Source organism: Vulpes lagopus, chromosome 20, assembly GCF_018345385.1.
Source record: "Vulpes lagopus strain Blue_001 chromosome 20, ASM1834538v1, whole genome shotgun sequence".
In the NCBI taxonomy this organism is placed as follows: Eukaryota; Metazoa; Chordata; class Mammalia; order Carnivora; family Canidae; genus Vulpes; species Vulpes lagopus.
This window is the reverse complement of record NC_054843.1, coordinates 3,598,810-3,613,913: the sequence shown is the minus strand read 5'-3', so window position 1 is coordinate 3,613,913 and position 15,104 is coordinate 3,598,810. Positions and strand designations below refer to the sequence as shown.

The 15,104-nt window shown below is 52.4% G+C and overlaps 1 protein-coding gene across 1 annotated transcript in view; it reads right to left on the bottom strand.

The window, feature by feature from the left end:
• The window catches only part of C2CD2 (C2 calcium dependent domain containing 2), a 61,574-nt gene that overhangs the window by 24,238 nt on the left and 22,232 nt on the right, over positions 1–15,104 (bottom strand). Inside the window, 3 exon segments of the mRNA XM_041734696.1 lie at positions 2,226–2,348; positions 6,037–6,141; positions 9,945–10,064. Coding sequence (XP_041590630.1) covers positions 2,226–2,348; positions 6,037–6,141; positions 9,945–10,064 — 348 coding nt within the window.

Genomic DNA, 15,104 nt, shown 5'->3' with positions numbered 1-15,104 from the left:
AGAGAGGCACTAAAGTGGCGACAGAGGCGGGTATGGCTGGGCCCAGTGTCCATCATCATGTCTTCAACGGGCATCAAGGCAATTCCAACAGAGAAAAGGCTCCTCTAACCCGGAGGACATCGCCTTAAACCTTCCCCAAACTAGCTTCCTCCCTCCCCTCACGCTGCGAGTGCTTTTTTCTTTTCTTTTTCTTTTTTTTTTTTTAGATTTTCTTTATTTATTTGAGAAAGAGCACACAAGCAGGGGGAGCGGTAGACGGAGAGGGAGGGGGAGAAGCAGTCTCCCCACTGAGCAAGGTGCCCGACGTGGGGCTCAAGCCCAGGACCCCGGGATCACGACCTGAGCTGAAGGCAGACACTTTGCAGTCTGAGCCACCCCGGCGCCCCGTGAGTGCTCTCTGGACGGGGCCCCAGGGCGCCCGGGTAGCTCAGTTGGTTAAGCATCTGACTCTTGGTTCCAGCTTCGGTCACAATCTCACATTTGTGGGATGGAGCCCCAGGTCTGGCTTTGCACTCTGCTTCGGATTCTCTGTCCCTCTCCCTCCTGCTCTCTTGCTCTCAATCTCTCACTCTCTGTGTCAAATAAATAAATAAAATATTTTAAAAAGGCGGGTGGTGGGGGGGTGGTCCCTTAAGAACAAAGGTCTGGGAATCCTGGAAAGGCTTCTCAGAGACATCACAGGTCTCTACACAAACAGAGGCTTCCAGGAAGAGATCTGGGTGCTGGGGAAGCTCGCCAACATCTCAAGGTCACTATTTAGAAAACACTACTGTGAACCAGGACTTTGCCAAGTGTGAGCTGCAAGAAGTAATTACAAAAGTCCTTAGAAGGGATGCCTGGGTGGCTCGGGGGTTGAGCATCTGCCTTTGGCTCAGGTCATGATCCCGGGGTCCTGGGATTGAGTCCCACGTCGGGCCCCCTGCATGGAGCCTGCTTCTCCCTCTGCCTGTGTCTCATAAATAAATAAATAAATAAAATCTTAAAAAAAAAAAAAAAGTCCTTATGATCTAAGTCCATGAGCACTGGGGCCAGAGCAATCACATGTCTGGAGTGGAAATGAAATATTTCAAATATCTATGTGTGATGGTTAATTTTATGGGTCAACGTGACAGGGCCACGGGGTACACTGGTATGTGTTCAAACGTTGTTCTGGGTGTTTCTGCGAGGACATTTGTGCATAAGATTAACATTTAGATCAAAAGACCCAGTGAAAGAGATTGGCCTCCCTAATGTGGGTGGGCCTCATCCAATCAGTTGAAGGTCTGCTAGAACAAAGGCTGACCTCCCCTGAAAAAAAGGGGGTTCCTCAAGCCTGACCACTGGGACTGGGATATCAGGGGTTGTTTTCCTGCCTTAAGACCTGAATGGAGACACCAGCTCTCTGTGGCTCTCAAGCCTGCTTGGCCTTCAGGCCGGGACTACAAGGTCACCCGTCCTGGGTCTCCTGCAAATCTCCAGCTTGCAGACTCACCCTGCAGATCCTGGGACTGGTTAGCCTCTGTGATCATGGGAGCCAACTCCTTATAATAAGCTTTTGTGTATGTGAATAAACATACATTTTTAAAAAAAAAATTTTTTTAAACATACATTTTAAAAATAAATATATAATTAGGACACTTGGGTGGCTCAGCGGTTGGGCACCTGCCTTCAGCTCAGGTTGTGATCCTGGGATCTGAGATCGAGTCCTGCACCAGGCTCCCTGCAAGGAGCCTACTTCTTCCTCTGCCTATGTCTCTGCCTCTCTCTCTCTCAGTCTGTGTCTCTCATGAGCAAATAAATATATTTTCAAATATATATAATTAGCTCACACAGTTACGGAGGCTACTATATAACTAGGTATTTTATATATATATATATATGCAAAGCCCCCTTGCTCTTGCTCTGCGGGCATGTTCTCATTGCTAATTGGGTCTCAGTCCTGGAAGGATGGAGATCTGAGACCACAGGCCCTGCATGGACAGTGAAAAGTCAGGTTGTAGCTCCAGAAAAGCAGAGGGTCGGGGCTAATAAGGGTCGGACCGTGGGGAGCAGCCCACACACCTATTCCTTCCATCCCGTGGGGCTCTGGAACCTGGGGCCCTGAACTTGAAGCTGGTCCCTGACTCAGTGCCAGGTGCTCTTGCTCTGCCACAGGGGATAGGGGACCGCTAGAGAGGTGAGCAGATTCTCCCGGAGGGGATCCTGATCCCCGATGGGCCACAAGGCACTGCCCTCGGCGGTTTTACCTGAATTTCCCTGACGTCCACGGGCTTGGTGCTCAGGACCACCGACGGGGTCGCAGAAGTAACCAGGCGCTTCAGGATGTCCTTGAGGCTTTCAGACACCGCATCAGTCTCCGCCACCCGGTCCTGCCACAAGAGGAGGAAGTCACCAAATCACTTCCTAACTGGGCGCTGGGTGGGCAGGGGACAGCTCCCCTTGCTGCAGCCCCAAGACCCAGGTAGCCGGGCGCTGCCCAGGCTCTGGGGGGGTCAGCTCCGGACCCGCACCGTCCTCGTTGGGGAGACGGGGCGCTCCCTGCTGATCGCAGAAGCCACTCATGCTCCTTATTTTTTAAAAACAATGACCTGGGGCAGCTCGGGTGGCTCAGCGGTTTAGCGCCGCCTTCAGCCCAGGGCCTGATCCTGGAGACCCGGGATCGAGTCCCACGTCGGGCTCCCTGCAGGGAGTCTGCTTCTCCCTCTGCCTGTGTCTCTGCCTCTCTCTCTGTCTGTGTCTCTCATGAATAAATAAATAAAATCATTTAAAAAAATAAATAAATAAAAAATTAAAAACGGTGACCATAAAGGCTGGCCCAATATAGAAACTTGTCGCTGTGTCTGTGTCGAGCCTTTCAGACAGATGTGCTTGTTCTTTCTTGCAGGACATCTGGCATTTTTTTTTTTTTTTTGAAATGATAAAGTAGCCAAGTAAACAAAAGGGCCCAGTAGGAAAGACGAGCTTGTAGAGGAGCAAGGAGCAAAGCGCGATGATTTATATTGTATTACATGGCAACGCCAGAAAGCTGTAACAATGAACATCCAACAGAAACGCCTTCCGGTGTTCCAGAATGTTCTCAGCACCACTATTCACAAGGCCCCAAATTGGAAAGTACCTAAGGATCCGTCAATAGCTAAACAAATACATAAACTGTGGTGCCATCACTCGGAGGGAAGCTGCACCCACTGGTATAAATGCCATCGCTGTGGGGCTCCAGCCATCCCCACCCCGCGCAGGGGACTGTACGAAGCGACTTCCACCGGACCACCCGACTTGCAGGACTGGAGGGATTTCAGGGACTGACCTGCCAGGCCCTGTGACAGCAACCTCAAGCCCACTGTGCCAATTAGTGAACATCTAGTTCCTGCGAGAAACTCAACAAATTATCAAATCATTACCAAATACTCCCATCACTCTTAGGATATGTCGGGGCCACGTCTGTGCAGTTGCACGTAGTAATGAATTTAATCTTCGCAACCACCTTGAATATTATTATCCCCATGTTACCGATGAGGAAACTAATGCACAGAGACGTCAATTAAGACGTGTAGGGATGCCTGGGTGGCTCAGCGGTTGAGCATCTGCCTTGGTCTCAGGTTGTGACCCTGGAGTCCTGGGATCGAGTCCCGTATCGGGCTCCCCGCAGGGAGCCTGCTTCTCCCTCTGCCTGTGTCTCTGCCTCTCTTTCTGTGTCTCTCATGAATAAATAAATAAAATCTTAAAAAAAAAAAAAGAAGACATGTAGGGCCACACAGCTCACAGATGGCAGAGCCAAGAGTCCAGCCCAGGCACGGAGACTCTGGGGTCTACGCGTATAACCATGGTGCTGTCATCCTTCTCTTTAACGGGTGCTTGGTGGCTGTATCTTTCTTTTTTAACGGAGGTGAAGTTTACATAACATAAAATGAACCGGTCTTCAGTAGACACTTCAGTGGCATTCAGCACGTCCGGAGTTGGGTAGCCACCAGCGAGGTGTGAAGGCTCACCCCACCTCTCCCCCACCAGCACCCAGCCCCGCTTGCCCCGATCGGCCCCAAATCGGATGATTTGCCTGTTGCGGACATCTCCCAGCTACGGGCTCCCCCATTACGTGTCCTGTGTCGGGCTCCTGTCACATGCATGACCTTCCTTCATGCTGTAGAAAGTGTCAGGAGCCTCAGAAGTGTTGGAGCCTCATCCTTTTTTTTTTTTAAGGGATGAAAAATATTCCATCACATGGATGGACCTTGTCTTGCTTATATATGCGGGTCTTTTTTTTTTCTTTAACTCCCACAATCTCCTGTCCCCTTATAGAGGAGGAAAGCGAGGATGAAGAGGTGTGTTGGGGTGCTCGGAGTCAGAGTTCATCCCAGGATGGGCAGCTGGCTCGGGCCGTCCCCCCAGTCCACCCCCGGGGCCATCACATCCACAAGGGGAGGAGAGGAAGGCTGGAGGCTCGGGTCTTACACCCATAGGACTGGCTCCCAGGGGGGCGCAGCTTAACGCCGCACTTGGAAAGTCTCAGTTTGCATTTACCCGAGGAGCACGGGACGGTCAGAGAAGCCGCAGGATGCTGGGGGGCAAGGTGCAGACAGCAGACACAGCGTGCCACTGTTTGGGTGAGTATTGGGGGAGTAAGATCGTTTTTGCAAAAACAAACCCGGATCAGGGGAACAGGAACTAATGAACAAAGCAAAAGCATGCAGGGGGCAGGTGGGGTCCAAGGGACGAGGAAACACTGGACGTCTGGGTCGGATGTCTCATGGGATTGTGACTTCTGAACCATGTGTTGTACATGTTAGAATATATATATATGTTTGGACATTTACAAAGATGAGGGACAAAACCCAAGCCGGACTGCCAGCAGGAGCAGCGCCCTCAACTTCCACCACGCTGGTCACGTGGCCACACAAGGATGGGGTTGACTCGAGGGGCCCTGAACAGAGGTCTGCCCTCCTCAAAGGGCTTGAATTCGGAAGCCAGGGCAGGTGCACGGCTGTGGTGGTGCTGGGACAGCCGGCCAGGGAACCCCTCTGCACACAGGTGGGCCCAGCCACTCTGCCAGTGGGGCCAAGGAGATAGATGCAAACGTGGGAAGGAAGGGGGACAGGGCAGGAAGCGGGCCTCCAGGGACACGGTCTGCATGCCGGCTGTAACCCCGACGGCCGGGAAGAGTGACAGTTCCAACGGGTGCCCGTCAGAGGAGCAGCAATTCAAGCTTACCTGTCTTAAAAATTAATTAATTAATTAAAAAACACCTGCACGCATTTGTATCAAGTCCTGAAAGGTAAAACCGCATAGGGACAAAGGATCAAATTCACTTAATGCTGTTGGGGATCTCTCAGGGCTTGAACCAGAGGGTGAAACAGGGCGAGACTGCAAACGACGATCATCAAAACCCTGCAGAGGAGTGACCTCACCACCTAATGAGCCTTTGGTGCACATGATTGTCATGATCCTTCCAGCCACCGCAAGGGACCCCAGTATGACGTCGTGTGCCCATCCCCTGCTTCCAGATTCATTTCTTCAAACACCTAAGACCCTGGGCAGCAGGGAGATTGCCTTCCGACCTTAAATGCACCTCTGCAAAAACCGCAGGGACAGACGCCTGCCCCTGGGAGCCGGCCGGGGGCCACGACTGAGCCTGAGCAGAGAGCCTCAGGGCGGGAAGGAGGGTCTGCTGAATCAGGCAGGCGACCCGGTCCAGGCATCCCCCAGGTGACAGACATGACTCCAGTGCTTCTCTGCCTCAGCTGCACGGGAGCGCTAGAAACTATTCCAGGCCCAAGGAACCCCGCGAGGGGGATGATGGGGTGCAGGGGGCAGGCCCGGGATTCCCTGCAGCTCCCAGCTGACTGCAGATGCAGCTGGGTCAGGACCCCGAGCATCAGGTCCAGCAAGGCCACCACCCCTGCTGCCCTGACCGGGCGGGCCCCATGCTCTGGGAGGAGAGGAGAAGCCTGCATGGCACAGGGGCGCTGGTCTGAGCCTCTGTCTGGCAGGTGGTGGCGACGCGCAGGTGTTCCCATGCACACCTGTAGTGGGGGGGTGGGCGGTCCTCACAACGGAGGCACTGACCTGCACCGGGGCTCTGGACTGGACGGTGACGGCCGTTTCCGCAGCGTGGATGAAGGACCACTTGATCTGGATGTCCTCCTTCTTCTCTTTCATGTGGAGCTCCAGCTAGCAGAACACAGAGTTACTGGAGAGCCCCAGCTGCCAGCAAAGGCCCAACGCATCGGGGCGCGAGTCTGTGCACCTGTGTGTGCGTGTGCTCATTTACTTCCCCAGACACCTGCTTGGCCTCCCCTCGCCTTTCCAAATGGTAAAGAAAGCTCTAACCCCCCTGGACCTCCCCTTCACCCCACCTCAGCCCCCCAGCGTCTTCCTCGGCCTCAACCTACCACTCCCAGACAATTCTCAGCAGTGGCGGCCAAACGGGCCACACGTCATTAGAACTCTGTAGTCTCTAAGGTGAGTAATGCTCTGTGCTTTGCATGCTCTCCTGGAGTGTCACCAAGGCACGCGGGAGAGGAGGGCACAGACGGGACGTGGGATGCTTAGCCCAGCCCCATGCTCACACGTTCCCCAAGGGCTGTGCACACAGCACACGGGTGTTCTCACCCCCTCTTGCCTGGGCCAACACGCACACCCTCTATCTGGACTCTGATCTCTTGCAACAACTCGTCGTAGCGTTACGCCCCACCCCCCCCCACCAAAGATGTCCACACCCAGAGTCTTGGAACCTGCAGGTATGTGACCAGATACGGCAAAGGGGACTTTGCAGGAGTGACCAGGGCAAGGCCCGTGAATGGAGAGAGAATGCTGGGTTATCCCAGCGAGCCCAGTGGAACCAATCAGAGGAGCCCTCAGGATGGAAGAGGGAGGCAGTCCAGCGAGAGGTGCCTTATAGATAGAGGATGCCAAGAGCACAGGAAAGAGGTGGCCTCTAGAAGCTGCCACCGGCCCTGAGCGGACAGCTGGTGAGAAAATCGGCCCTACAGCCGCCAGGAACACAACCCTGCCAACACCCAGTGAGCACGGAAGCAGATCCTCACAGGGCTCCAGACAGGAAGGCAGCCCGCCGATGCCAGCCCGTGCTGGACATCAGACCCCCAGAACGGCGACATAATACATTTATGCTGGGTTTGTTTTTAAGATTTTATTTATTTTATTTATTTGAGAGAGCATGAGCAGGGGGAGAGAGGGAGGCAGGCTCCTCACTGAGCAGGGGGCCCAACACGGGGCTCGATCCCAGGATCTTGCTCAGGTCAAGATCGTGACCTGAGCAGAAGGCAGATGCTTCACCGACTGAGCCACCCAGGTGCCCCTATGCTGGTTTTTTTTCTTTTTTTTTTTTTAAGATTTATTTATTTTTGAAAGAGGATGAGTGAGGTCAGGGGGCAGCAGAGAGAAACCATCCAAACAGACTCTGTGCTGAGCGCAGAGCCCAACCCAGGGCTCGATCTCATGAGCCCGAGATCACGACCTTAGCCAAAACCAAGAGTCAGACACTCCACCAACTGGGCCACCCACCCAGGCGCCCCGATATTTGGGTCTTAAGCTAGGTTTGTGGTGATTTGTTTCAGCAGCCACAGCAAACTAATACACCTTCCTTCATCTTTCAACCAGAGCCTCTTTCTAAAGCACAGATCCTAGCTCTTCGCCTCATGGTGCCTTCCGGACCCTCCGCAGAGGAGGAGAGGGCAGCTTTAGATGGCACTGCCCACTACTCAGGACCCTCACCCGGCAACAGCAATCCTGGTTATTGCAGGGAAGGTGCACTTTGATCATGTTGCTGCAGGTCTGTCCCTCTCCCCAGCAGGTAGGGGTCCAGGGGGGCGGGTGTGAGACCACCGCAGCCCCTTTCTGCACCTTTAATCTCAAGGCCAGCAGAGCAGCAGGAGCATCTCCTGTCTGGGGCGTTCATCACTGACCGATCGATCTCCAGCAGCTGCCTCTGCCCTGAGAGCAGGTGTCAACTGGGTTAAGAGATCAGAGACACGACTGGGTTACTTCTGCCGAGCTGCATGAAATGGCACGTGAGCAGCGTCTCAGAAACCCCACGTCCTTCACGGCGGCCCTACGGGCCTGGCTGGACTCGCTCTATCCTGAACCAGGCGTCCGGTGTCAGCTACATGTGTCCCAGGCTTCGGGCTGGTTTTCCAGTTACATTGTCCAAAGTTTTAGGGCGAGCGGGAGGGTGTTAACACCTGGCAGGTGTGACATGAAGTCACACTCATCCTCCTGAACTCTCAGAAAGGACGTGCTAGCGGGGAGGCCGGGGAGGGCTGGCCCTCAGAAGGAGGCCAGGTAGATAGGTGCCCAGTGGCTCAGCGGTTGAGCATCTGCCTTTGGCTCAGGGTGTGACCCCGGGGTCCTGGGATCAAGTCCCGCATCGGGCTCCCTGCATGGAGTCTGCTTCTCCCTCTGCCTGGGTCTCTGCCTCTCTGTGCGTCTCTCATGAATGAAATATATAAAATCTTAAAGAAAAAAAAAAAAAAGAAAGAAAGAAAGAACGAGAAAAAGGCCATGTAGGGAGCCAGAAAATCTTGTTTGCTCCGGTTATTCAAAACCACGTCTGTGTAAGAAAAGCATATGGGATATCATCCTCCCTTGTGGTTCAGGGAGCTGTACGACTTGGGCTCATCCCCCAAATTAGTAGCCAAGCCCCGGGACGGAGGGGAGGAAACACGGGGTTGAATCGGCAGTGACCCCTCAAACAGACCCAGAAATTCACAACAGTCACACAGGTTATCTGATGCTTCGGGCATCCAGAAATTCCACGAATACGCCTCTTACGGTGATCACATATGACTCTATATAATTACTAGATAGATCGTTATTAATATTCTGTAAAATATACACAAGCACACCTCGGAGAGGCTGCAGGTCTGCTTCCAGGCCACTGCAATATAGCAAGTACCACAATAAAGCAAGCCAAGTGCATTTTTTGGCTTCCCCGGTGCATATAAGTTATATTTAGGGGCACCTGGGTGGCTCAGCGGCTCAGCGTCTGCCTTTGGCTCAGATTGTGACCCCAGGGTCCCGGGATCGAGTCCCACATCGGGCTCCCTGGAGGGAGCCTGCTTCTCCCTCTGCCTGTGTCTCTGCCTCTCTCTCTCTGGGTCTCTCGTGAATAAATAAATAAATAAAATCTTTAAGAAAAAAAAAACGGTGACCATCACGTGAGCTTTCAGCGGGTCGTCATCACTGACCACAGATCACCGTGACAAATATAATAAGGAAAAAGGAGGATATGCACCTGGATCACCGCAATGTGACACAGAGACTCAGCACGCAAAGGCAGCTGGAGTGGCGCCCGCAGACGTGCTCTTAAAAAAAAGCCTCATCTCCAAAGTGAAGTGAGACAAGGTGTGCCGGTAGGAGTCTCTTATTACCGTAATAGGAAGTGTGCTATGAAAAATACGATAGTAATACTCATCTTTTAGGCTTATAAAACGTAGTACGAGTCTTCCAAGGTTGACTTTCTCCAAAAACTAAAAAGAGTTAACACGACCCCTGGCCCCTAGGCTGGTCTCCCACTGCGTGGGACTGCTGGGGCCTGGCACGAGGTCCCAAGACAGAACCCCGTCCTCGCCTCCGATGCCACGCACCTTACTCTGCCTGCCGGCAACACCCCGGTCTGTTTGAACACCTTGAAACATACCGTATCTCCTGATTTTGGTAAATGGGCAACCTCTGAGTTCCCTATGCGCACCCATACGTAGCCGTATGCATATACGTAGGTGTGGGCGTGTATGCATACGTGTGTGGAAGCGTACACAGTACGTGCACGTGCAGAACACGTAACACACCACACACCACGCACACTTTGTCTCCTACAGATACAGCATAATACAGAAGGTCACAGGTGGAAAATTATGAAATAAACCATTAGCGAGCGCGAAAGCAGGGGGAGTCCCGGCCCGCGATCACGCCAGGCTTGCCCTGCAGGTTGACGAGCACCGTCTGCGCAAACTCACCTGCAGATGAAATGGGGAGAGCCGCGCGCCATACAGCTGGCGCCCCGTGTCTTCGGGGGACGCGGGCCCCGCGCCGACCAGGAACTGAATGGCCTCGCCCACCACGTGACAAGACACGATCTGGATGGAGGAGGCACAAGATATGAGAGAAGGAACGAAGAATTCATGCCGTCTACCCCCTTTGTTTCACTGCCCAAAACCACCGGGACCTTAACGGTCAGCCAGGACTAGACTTTAGCTGTTCCAAACTTGATAAAACACCCAGATCCGCAGATCTTCTGGAAACAATGTTCCAAAGCTTGTCTCCCTCTGATGCATTTCTCAAGAGCTAAACTCTGTGTTGCCCCAATCTAGCTGTTATATTCTTTCCACATAAAGAGTTTTTCCAGGATACTAGGTTCTAGTTCTCCCCACCAGCAGATTTATTTTTTATTTTATTTTATTTATTCATGAGAGACACACAGAGAGAGGCAGAGACCCAGGCAGAGGAAGAAGCAGGCTCCATGCTGGGGAGCCCGATGCGGGACTCGATCCCAGGACCCCGGGGTCATGCCCTGAGCCACCCAGGCATCCCCCAACCAGTGGATTTAAAATTCCCCAGATATGTCCACCTTCGTAGGGAGTGAGAGTCATTAGCATCTCCTCTCTCTAAAAATGAGCCTTAGAGGGACACCTGGGTGACTCAGTGGTTGAGCATCTGCCTTGGGCCCAGGGCGTGACCCCGGGGTCCTAGGATCAAGTCCTGTATCGGGTCCCCACAGGGAGCCTGCTTCTCCCTCTCCCTGTGTCTCTGCCCCTCTCTCTGTGTGTCTGTCATGAATAAATAAATAAAATCTTAGAAAAAAAACAAGTGATAGATTTTTATAAGCAAAAAAAAAAAAAAAAAATTAAAAATATATGCGGTAGCGGCAGCCTGGGTGGCTCAGTGGTTTAGCACCACCTTCAGCCCAGGGTGTGATCCTGGAGACCCAGGATCGAGCCCCACGTTGGGCTCCCTGCGTGTAACCTGCTTCTCCCTCTGCCTGTGTCTGTGCCTCTCTGTGTCTCTCATGTATAAATAAATAAAATCTTTTAATAAACAAATAAATAAAATAAAAAATAAAGATATATGCGGGACACAATAGGTTGTTTCGATCTATATAATTTTCAGCCCACTGCGGTTTCCGAAGATGTGGGGATAATTCAGAGAACATATAAAATATTAAAACATTTAGGAGATTACACAGCCTGAACAAAAATAGCATTATAAAGTGAGTTCGCTTAAGGACCTGTACGACCAAGGCAAGTAATTACACCAGGAATAAAACCAGACCATATTCCCGATAAAAATCACAAAGCGTTTTAGAGAGAGCTGTTGCCGAACAGAGGAATATCAAGTTTCTGCCACAGAATCCGTCTGCAGGAGAGCATCTTGCAGAATGAGGGGTCACCCGTGCCCTGGCAGGATGCCGAGCAAGCCCCCAGGGACGACAACGAGCCAGGTGCCAGGTGCCAGGTGCGCTCAGGCTGGAAGGGTACTAGGGGGTGGGGCTGGCAGGTGGCCAGCAGGTGGCCAGTGTGCCTGGCCAGAGCCAAGTCATCATGAGGCGAAGCCTAAGACAGAAGGGACCCCCCGGGGAACACTGCCGGCTGTCACTTGGGTAGGAAAAGAACATTCTTTAATTCTCTGGTGGATTTATCAGAATCTAAAATAAAAGACCAAGTGGAAAGATTATCCAAATAGTTCCTTTGTCGGGCCTGCCATTCCTCCAAGTTCAGGCTAGGACATCTGCCCCTTCCTCTTTCTCATCCCCAGCTAACTCCTTCCTCCCCGCCCCCAACGGCCCCGCGGCCGGAGCCTCTGCACCCCGGGCCCATCTGCACACCCGCCACCCCTGGGAAGACCTGACCCAGATGCTGCGGACCCCCCAGCACGGGGTGGGGGGGGCGGGGTCCGTTCCCAGCGCCCACCGTGGGATGCCTCACTGGCACAGAAGGAGAAAAAGCGTCGCCTTCTCTGCACACCGGCAGACACTGCACCACGCTGGCCTCACCCGTCCTGGCAAGGGCGCTCGCAGAAGCCTGAGCTACGTGCGTGCGTTTACGTATCTTCATGTTATTGCCTTTCCCGGGTTCACAAAAGGTCGGAACAAAAACAAAACAAAAAAAAGTTTGTATAAGAAATGTCGTCTATTCATTTTAAAAATAAATGCTCCATAAACAATCCTTTCTGGAGGAACATATTTTCGTGCCAGACGAGCTACAAACACAAACGACAGGACACGGAGAACGTTCGCTGTCCAAGGCTCGGCGGCGCAGGCCCGAGTGAAGCAGCGGAGGATGACCCCTTTAGTTCTGGTTCGTCTTCGGAACCTTCCCTGCTGAGCTAATCAATTTTTACCAATAAAATCCCACGGCTTCAAAAAAAAAAAAAATCCCACGGCTTCAGCAGTGTTCCTGAGCAAGGGGGAGTTGGTTGTCCTTTACATCGAGCTCCACAAAAAGCTTCCCTCCTACCCCACCCCTGGAATGTGCAGTTAGACTAAGCACTTGACTAAGAGCAAATAAACAAACAAGCAGATTTTGACTTAAAAGACTTTAAAACTTGTAGAACCCGAGACTCCCGAAGGTCACAACTCCCGTTCAAGTCACATCGAGAAAGTCTAAGTGCAACAGTAAAAACGGAGCATCTATGGGTCCCAATGTCCTCTCCCCGAGACCCGCTGGAGGGTCTTCCCGGCCCTAGGGGTCCCGACCCCCTACATAAAGCCTGTCACACAGACCACCTGTTCCTTGGTCTCCTGCAGCACTCGGCAGGAAAGGTTAACTACCACCTGCCCTAACGTTACAGCGCGGCCCAATGAAACCCTGCCAACGCTGTTGCTGGGAGCCCCACTGGAGGGATGACGACCGGGGGCCCAATCCTCGTCCAGGCTGGCCCCCGCCCTGGCCACCCTGGGAATAATAATGCTTCATCTGCCAAATGGACAAGAACAAAATGGAAAGGCTTTAAAAATAAGTAATCTTCTTTTAGTGCATTAAGGTGTTATCCACGAGGGAGATTAAATTCTCTCAACCCTGGTAAATGGTGGCGAGCCGTCACCACCACACAGGGGACCCCCTCCTAGGGCAGCAGAGGCACCCGATGCAAGGCTCAGCAGACCCTTTCCGCTCGCCCGCCTTCCCAAGGGGCTGACATCGGCCTAAGTACGATGAACGGATAGAGACCCTGATCTTGACCCAGAGTCAAGGGGGGGTGCCCCCCTTCCAAAACACACCTGTTTATGAGGGTCCCTTCCGAGGTTTTCCAGTGAGCCCCTCAGAGCATCCCGATCACACTGAGCTGGTGAAGTAGGGCTACTCAATCCTCAGTGCTCGGGCTCCCTGCTGATCTACTCTGATACCGAGGTCAAGCAGAAACAGCATCTAGTATCTGCAGTAGGACTGAGCGCTTCTCCGAGAACAGACGTGAACGTGTGGCCCCAGGGCAGGACCCCACAAAGCCAGCATGTGGGAGCATAAGAAGGGGCTCCCATGAAGACAGCCAGCCATGGACCCACCTGCTTTATGCACTTTCTTCCAAAGTGAGCAGACAAGTCTGCAGCTACATAACCCATTTCAAAATCGGGCCAACAGAAAGCTGAACTGTGTGTATTCCAGATAAATCCCCCTCCTCTCTACAGAAGAGGGCATTTATGGAGAATGGACGTCATGGAGTGAGGGCCCCTAAGGTGGAGACCTGGCCCACACCCTCGCCCTCGGATCAAGAGAGAAGGCCAGGAGGGAAGCATCATGGGAATGCGAAGACAAGCACCCGCCACCGTCACCGTAACCTGCGCAGGCAGATCAGTGAGGGGTGGGGGAGGCCTCATTCACCTTCCTGTGCTTTCTCCAGCTTCAAGACCAAAGCTCAAATAGTCACATATTTATGCAAATAGGTCTTATCTTGAAACAGTTTTCCTTTGTTTAGACCTGGGGGCAAAGAAGGCCAGGCCTAGGGAGTCCTGAATTTCGCTAATGGTCGCCAGAGAAAGGCCTGTAATATCTTCAAATCTCACTGCATTTCCACGTTCCTTTTCGAGTCAGCTTCTCATAGGGCTGCCTCGGCTCCTTCTCCTCTTGGAACACTCCAGAGACCTGGAAATAATTTAATTACTCCTGTCCCCAAAAGAACTAGGAACGCAGCCATGAAAATGCATCTAAAGGGCTGATGTCACTGAATCGCTCTCACTCTAACCAAGCTTTATAACAGTCCTGGAGAAAGAAGTCCAAAATGAAAGGGCAGGAAAGCCCCCTTCTTCAAAGCTCCCAACGCTGCTATCTAGACTCAGCCTCTGTAAATATTCTTGCAGACAGCGCCAAGCTGATGTAAACGATTGTGTCTACTCTGGAGTAGAGGCTCAGTTTTTTTTTTAAAGATTTTATTTATTGTCTGTGTAGAGGGCATGAGCAGGGGGAGGGCCAGAGGGAGAGAGAGAATCTCCAGCAGACTCCGTGATGAGCACGGAGCCTGACGTGGGGCTCGGTCTCATGACCCTGAGATCATGACCTGAGCCAGAATCAAGAGTCGGAAGCTTAACCGACGGAGCCACCCAGGCGCCCCGAGACTCCATTTAAAAGGTAAAATCCATTACACCTAATTATGATCAGAACATCTATGAAGTTAATCCTGTTTGCACAGGGAAAGATGAAAAATACGGGAAGCAAGGTGGGTCGATGCTCTACTTTATCGCATCGAGAGGTTTGCTGTGGACCACGCGGGCTCTGACGTTCCATTCCAGCAACACCCCCCAGCCATCCTCTTTCCAGGACATTTTAAAATGAACAATAAGGGGCACCCGGGTGGCTCAGCGGTTGAGCATCTGCCTTTGGCTCAGGTCATGACCCCAGGGTCCTGGGATCGAGTCCTGCATCGGGCTCCCCAGAGGGAGCCTGCTTCTCCCTCTGCCTGTGTGTGTGTGCGTGTGTCTTTCTCTCTCTCTCTCATGAATAAATAAAATCTTTTTTAAAAATGTAAAATAAAAAAATAAAATGAACAGTAAGACTTCCCGGTACTATCACCCTCCCAGCAGTATGGTTATCAGGGAATGTGGATTACTGAGGGCACTCCTGGCTTAAAAATCTGTTTGTGAACATGCCATTCTCTTTCATCAACTCCATGTATGAAAAGACATACACATG